The sequence below is a fragment of the Neltuma alba genome, unplaced genomic scaffold (assembly GCF_004799145.2).
Source record: "Neltuma alba isolate B1F8T4 unplaced genomic scaffold, ASM479914v2 tig00011067_pilon, whole genome shotgun sequence".
Classification (NCBI taxonomy): Eukaryota; Viridiplantae; Streptophyta; class Magnoliopsida; order Fabales; family Fabaceae; genus Neltuma; species Neltuma alba.
In genome coordinates this window covers 344,542-351,901 of record NW_021635810.1, presented here as the reverse complement: position 1 = coordinate 351,901, position 7,360 = coordinate 344,542, and the positions used below count along the sequence as shown (strand labels likewise).

At 33.7% G+C, this 7,360-nt stretch overlaps 1 protein-coding gene across 2 annotated transcripts; it reads right to left on the bottom strand.

Moving 5' to 3' along the window:
* Positions 1–556: 556 nt before the first annotated feature.
* LOC114761056 (pentatricopeptide repeat-containing protein At1g55630-like) lies at positions 557–5,631 on the bottom strand. Of its 2 annotated transcripts, none has more exons than XM_028950369.1 (2): positions 3,726–5,631; positions 557–1,327 (listed from the first exon to the last, which is right to left on the bottom strand). In XM_028950369.1, the coding sequence occupies exon 1, from the start codon at positions 5,285–5,287 to the stop codon at positions 3,827–3,829; it is 1,461 nt and encodes a 486-aa protein (XP_028806202.1). In that variant the 5' UTR covers positions 5,288–5,631; the 3' UTR covers positions 557–1,327; positions 3,726–3,826. The 2 variants fall into 2 exon arrangements, with proteins under 2 accessions (XP_028806202.1, XP_028806201.1); XM_028950368.1 differs by having other exon boundaries at positions 574–1,327; positions 3,678–5,631.
* Between the last annotated feature and the right edge of the window lie 1,729 nt (positions 5,632–7,360).

The window sequence follows — 7,360 nt, the reverse complement described above, 5'->3', positions numbered from 1 at the left end:
TTCGAGATAAAATAGACAATAAAATATACGAATCTCCTATTGTATCTTTTTGTGGCTTAAATCATACAATTCACATTAGAATTGGCGATTCACACCAGAATCATACGATTCAAGCAGTGTTGAGTCACACTGGATCTGACTCAACACGCTAAAAAACTTTTTTCATGTTTATTTTTTCTGATTTTTTTGTTATTTATAGGAGGCAATCTGTTGTATGAATGCTCCCTAATGCACTTATCACTTTCAGCTTATCAAATATCAATCAAAACCTTTTTTTTTTTATTCCCTAATTGATTTTGGAGACTATTTGTCATTGAAATTTGATATGTATTGCTTTTTTAATTTTTTGTGAGTGTATAGAACCTAATATCTATAAACTTTTGATGTTCTCTTCTATAAAATTACCTATATATCATCTTTAATAATTGTTCATGAATCTTGCGATTCTTGATAAGTTTCGATTCAAGATTTAAAAAATAGGCTTTCCAATTCACAATTCATATCCCAATTTGATAACCTTGATGCTAACCTTTCAGAGTGAGTTTGTTGCGTTTTGTTAACGACAAAAAATGCTGATCATAAGTCAACTGATCAAAAATTATTTAGCTAACAGATGCACCATCGCAACATCAACTAGCTGGTCTTACAGCCAGCATTTAAACTTGCTGCTCAACAGATACCACATCGTCTGCTGTCCCCAACTTTTACCCTGTTCGTTGTTCAAGTATGTAACAAAGCCTAGCATATCATAAGTCAACTACACAACTGTCATGTGCGGGAAGCACCAGATATTCTATTTCTAAGATCATCACAATACACAGTAAATATAGAACATATGAATCCAAACATTGCTCATTATACTAGCACACGAGCAGGAATCTGGGGCCCCATTTGGTACAAATGGACGGGGGACAAGGGAAGTGAAAGTCAGGATGGAAGCCTAAAAAAATGTATGCTTGGTGCATTTGAAGTTGGCTTCCTCATCAAAATGGTGGACGTTTGCTTCCATTGGGGCGAGGGAAAAAGTGCCCCCTTCCACGGAAAATGACTTTTTCTGACAATTCTAGCCTCTTTAATCTTATTTATTGACAAATTTGCCCTTGCAATCTTTTTTAACCTGATCACTCGTTTTTTTCACTCTGCCATCACCACTTACCCTCTTCTTCAACCTTCAACAGCCACTATCTCGCTACCAGCAAGCTTGTAATGCCATTCTACTCCAGCTTCATACTTCTGTAATAGCGACTTCTTGTTGCAATGATATCTCTCTTGGCAACTTCCAGTAAAGCTTCTCAAATCTCGACCATTGGCCCCGCCTTCTATTTTTCTATTAATTTCCAACAATTAATTAATCAGCAAATCAAAATAAATGGATTCTGATAAGGATGTAAATAATAGTCAGCTTCTCAATATTGTTTAGGAGGAAAACCAAGACCGGACATATCTGGGGGGGGGGGGAGGGAATGAACCTACTCAGGTTGAAGCATTACAACTACTTAACCTGAAGCATTGCAGCTTTTCATCGGCAGAGACATGAGTTGCAAGACAAAAATCAACTAATGACAAATAATAATGCCCAGGACAAGAATTTACATGGTAACACACGCAAGAAGATACATGTCTACAAACCAGCAAAGGATGATAGAACCAAACAAATGTAAGTTGATACATATTTCATGGACAATATGCTTGACATTTGATGGCAAAAAAAAAAAAAAAACACAAAAAAAGAAGGAACATTTGATTAGCTAGCACTTCTTATATTTATACAGAAAGTCAAGCAGCAAATATTCTCAACAAATGTCTAAGTGTAAATTTTTTACGATGGTGAGCAAGCTGCATATGGAAAATTCATTCCAAAGCTTGAGAGGCAGTGACAAAAATCAAGGTAATTGATTCCCTAGTATGCTGTAATGGAAACATAGACATCAGAGAATTTTATTCGCTCGTAAGCAGTAAAAAGCAGTAATGATGGGATCAGTTTTGTATCTTTAATTATTACATTCGTTAACTAGCCAAAAAACCAGAAGGTAAGGGTTGATTCCCAAAAGTAGCTGAAGATCAAAACTTAATGAAGCAAGACCTTTCTTTCATATATATCTGATGCCAATTTTTAGGGGGGAAAATTCCACATTTCTCTTGAGATGAAGCCAAATTGGGTATTAGCATCAGGAAGAGTATTTGATGGGTACCAAACTCTATTGCCACCACATAAGGAGAGATAAGGGAGTGCCTAAAGGGCAGAAGGGTAGGACCAATGTTTCAGAAAAAAGCACAGATGTTAAGACCAGATAAGACAGACAAGCATATGAGCAGAAGATAGTCATGATGAAAAAGTAGAAGGGAGTAGTTATAAAATTTTTGACAGGGGCATATAAAGAGAAAAGGTACTGGTGGTGAGAGCCAGCCTCTCAAAAGTTGGCAAACGTGCCATATTCTTGAGATTTTAGTTCTGTATTCAAGCCATTTTGTTCATCCTATTTGCTAGTGTTCGGAAACTGCAATCCATACTTCACTCTATCAGTGTCATTTGAAACATCAGTGCTGTTCAGTATTCTGTAGAATTCTCAATAGCCTTTTCATCTTTCTGTGGTTGTTTGAGAATGCTAGTAGGGGAAGTAACTTAGTGTTACTACTGTTTCTTTCATAATCTTGTGTATAGTTGTTCTTCACATAGCACATTTGGCAATCTGTTCAGGGGGAAAATGTCAAGGCCCTCACAACATTTTAGTAATAGGATAAGTTATAGTCAGATCTAACTTCCATTCTAAACAATACGGGGCTTATTGCAGATAGACCAAAGGGTCAGTTGTCACTGTTAGAGATTTGGGACATTAGAATCAAAAGCAAAGATCACAGTAGTAGTTGCAACTTTCCTCAATTTATTTTCCTACACTACCAATGAGCCCAAGATGAAATCCATGAAATGAGAGAGGAAAAAATCTATCATCAGCCTTTCTTCTCATTAGCTTACCTTGGAAACATAAAATTTCAGTAAGACAATCCCAAGACAAGTTATCTGAATAGTGAAAACTAAGTTAGACTACAAATAGAGCCCATCTTTTGATGTCAATACCTGACAAGCTAGATTGCTAAGAAAGTATAAATTTCTCGATATATGTCAATAAACTTACTGCATCTTTTGGCCCGCAATTAACTTCTTGAATCAAGATAACAAATACTCCAAATCCAGTAAATATTCATCGTTTAAATTATATGAAGGAAACTCACATGCTATGTATCACATCACTAAGACTATTAAGGTGATAAAGAGCGCAGCGATAAAATTACTAATTGTACAACTGACATTTGCATGCTTCACACAAGCAGGTGGATGTTATTCCTCCATATCTAATGCAGAATTTTAGTTTGGGATACGGGGTCATCTATTACTTCCAAAAGGTGAAGAGCATCTAGAATATCAAATTAGCTAGTTAACTTCACCATTTTTCTAGAAGACTATCTATGCTTTATCCTGTTAACCCTAACCCTAGTTACAGGAAAACAAAAGTAATCATATTCTAGACAGCTACCCGGCAAGGATCCAAGTTCCATGTTAAATATACACCTCAAACACATTTGAAGGTAATGGTATGGGGAGAAAAGAGAGGCCCAAGGAAAGAATTAATTATTGCACATAATGCAATAGAAGTAAAAGACATTTTATGCATCTTCACCTTGAGAAGTAAGCGGCATCGCAAATGCAGAGGGAATAGTTTCCCCACCTTCTATACCAGCTGAAAAAGAAGCAGGTGAATCATCTCAGTAAACAAGATTTATGAGTTGATGCCCTTGAGTCATCTCCAGTCAGAGAATCTATATCTGGCTATCTCTTGTGCCCTTTGAGCCTTGAAAGTAGATGGGCGTACTTTCCCTTTTCCATCATCTGCTTCATTACTTCATGAGCTTGAGCAAGCTTTTTAGCTTTCCTCAAACTACTTAGTAAGGAGCTGTACACAACAAAATTTGGATTACAACCTTTAGCCTCCATTTCTACGAGCATTGAACATGCTTCATCAAACTTTCCTGCCATACACAATCCATGAATCATAGAATTGTATGTGAATACATTTGGGATTTGTTGTTTAGAAATCATCTCATGGAACATTTCTTGAGCTTTCTCGATCTCACCAGCCACTACATATCCTGTGATCATTACCGTGTAAGCCACCACATCTGGCATGCATCCATTCTTTATCATTTCATCAAAAAAATATTTGCAAGCATCCATGTTCCCAGCTCTGCTGAGTCCATCTATCAATGTGGTGAAATGAAGAACAGTTGGCTCTATACCTGTTTCTCTCATGTGATTTAGGAGATTAAGGGCTGCAAGTGGTTTGTCTCCTTTACCAAGAACGTGAAGAAGAATGTTATAAGTATGAAAATCAGGAGAAAACCCATTTTTACCCATCTCATCAAGCAATATGTTGAACTGATCCAACTTCCCAAGTCTGTACTTGGCATACATGACAATATTATAAGTTAAAATATCTGAGGGAAGACCCTCAAGCAACATCTGTTGATGAACCCACTCAATTAACTTGTACTGCTTTAGATTGAGAAGACAATGGAGGATTGCATTGTAGGAGTGCCTAAAGGGCCTATAGTGAAACATAGTTGATTTTAAGAACCTATCCACCACTTTCTTAGCGAAGCCTAGCTCACCACAAGTACAAATCAAAATGTGAAATGTTCGTGCAGTCGTAGGGATTCCTTTCTCATTCATCTCATCGACTAGCCTCCACATTGCTTTAAACTCTTCGCACTCTGCAAATATCTTCATAATTAAGTGATAGGAATCAGCAGTATGCTGGTAATTCTGCTGCTGACTGCACCAAACAAAAAATTTATGGGCCAATTTTGCATACCGGGTCTTACTTTCACAACTAATATTCTTCAAAATACAAAAGAGAACTTGTCTAACAAGAAGACCTGATGGCCTTACATCCAACTCATTTAAAACCAATCTGGCATCAATTCCAGGACCATCCTGGCGAAGAACTTCATAAACCCGCTCAGCATCTATCTTCACGCTTTCTAAGAATCCCTGTCTAAGTGAAAAATGTTTCGGGTTATTGCTCTCATCCTCATGCGAATTATGACCTCTATTTCCAATGGCATCAAAATCCGATTGATTCCACATTCTCCTCAACGGTTCCTCGACAAAATCAAATCCACTTTCAACACGGTCACCATCAAATGGCTGGTCACAAAGCTTGCGAGAAATAGCCAAACAATATGAAAACTTGTGGACTATCCTTGGACCTACTAGGGCTAAAGAAAACATGGTCTAAACCCATCATATCTACAGCTCTGCAACACGCGGAAAACACAACTTGCCCAATAATAAAATCGCATTTATAAGTACTGCCACTCTCAAAATCATTACGCCGGAAAAAGAATCCCGGCCGCACAAACTAATTTGAATCTACTAATTCAATTGTACAGTTCGAACAAGAAATGAAAATAGTAGTAAAATAGAAAGAGGAGAGGAAGTCAACAAGTCTGACACGGAAGAATAGGTGTGATTCTCGACAATACGACACTGAGGTCGCCGTCGACGGGAGCTTTTATCGGCGCTGGGCAGCGCAAGAGCAAAGTCTTTAGTTAGGTTTATCCTAAAACAAGGTCCTGAACATGCCGCGGTGATCCGAACCCGGTTAAAGGTGTCCAAGTTTGGGATTCTCCTTCTCGGCATTCAAGTAGGCCTAAAAAATAAAAAGCATTCTTACGATCAATACTACGTTTACGAGTAATATAAAATTTAATAGTTAAATTAATTATTTATAATAATTTTTTTTTAAAAAATATCTTTACTAATCGTTTGTATTAGCTAAAAATCTAAAACTACTATTAGCTAAAATATTTAATATGTACAACTATTATAATAATTATTTTTAAAAAAAGATAAATATCAAAAACAAATATACAATCAAATTAAAAGTCAAAACAAACTCTTATATTAAAAATCGAAAGCAAAAATATAATTTTTATAAAAGTAAAATCCATCAACGTCTCCTCTATTTAATCTAAATTATAGAGACTTTTTATTTATTTTGAAAACCTATATGAATCTTTTTTAAAATCAAAATATATATTGCACAAACCTTCTTTCTAGTTTTGAGATTAAACTTCTATTCACCCAACTATTAGTTGACTATTAAATCATAAGATCGACTCATTATTTTGACTAAAATACCCCTTCACAACGTGAATATTACTTAATAATTATTATTTAATCACATATAATATATCTTTATCTAAAATTAAAAATAATTTTAATACATATTTTAATGTTTTGTGTTACACTATTAGAAGGATTACCATATTATAAATTTAATTAATTTTATAAATGCAAATTTCTATTTTATGGTAAATTTAAATGTTTAATTTTATTTATTTGTTATCAATTGTGTGATGCAATTTTTTAAATATATAGATTAGCTGATGTTATGAATATAATAATGTATTTGTAAATGTTCATATCTCTTCCATTATCATCAATATATTATTTTATCTCCATAATTCACAATTACTACTTCTAATCTTAATTATAAGACTTTGTTTATAAATTACAAACAAGATCTTATAATTAGAATCGGAGATAATATCTATTATTATCATGTAATTTGTAAATTCTACTAAAGTTGTAAAGTTGTGCCTATAAATAAAGGGTATATATATCATATATTTAGGATCTTAATTGAATGAGAAATACTCTTATATTCTTTTTTTTTTCCTCTACTCTTTCTTTAGCTGAAAATATTTTGTAATTATATATACATATTTTCAATTAAATTATAAAGTTATGTCTTAATATAGCAAATTTAGTAAAAATAATTAAATAGATTATTAATAAATATTAATATTAAAAGATAAATTAGGGATTTAATATAATGAGGGGTAAAGTGGTAAACAAGATTTATTCTAATATTTATTTATATTGAAAAAATAGTTAAAGGATCTTTTCAGAATATGCTTTAACACTGTTAATGGTTTAGATTAAAATGTATGTTATCAACATAGAGGAAAAGTATGTGTAATTAAGAACAAATCTCATACGTTGTTACTTTTTAATTTAGAACTTGTTATTATAAGCTGCTTAAATTGTTATTAATATTTTTTAGTAATTATTTTTTTATTGGGATCTTATTATAATTCTCTCTTTATTATATTATCTCGTTGTCGGTTAAACAAAAACATCTCCAAATATGACTATCGTTGTGCAAAACTCATTAAAAAAATAGGAGAAATCACAAAAAAAAACCCAAAAATTTGAAAACGCAAATAAAGACCCGTGACAACCTCACTATGTCTTTTGACAATTGACAATAGTTGTCAAAAGACATAGTGAGGTTGT

Coding starts and splice junctions, on each gene's coding strand:
- LOC114761056 (XM_028950369.1), bottom strand. CDS start 5,287: ATGTTTTCTTTAGCCCTAGTAGGTCCAAGGATAGTCCACAAGTTTTCA.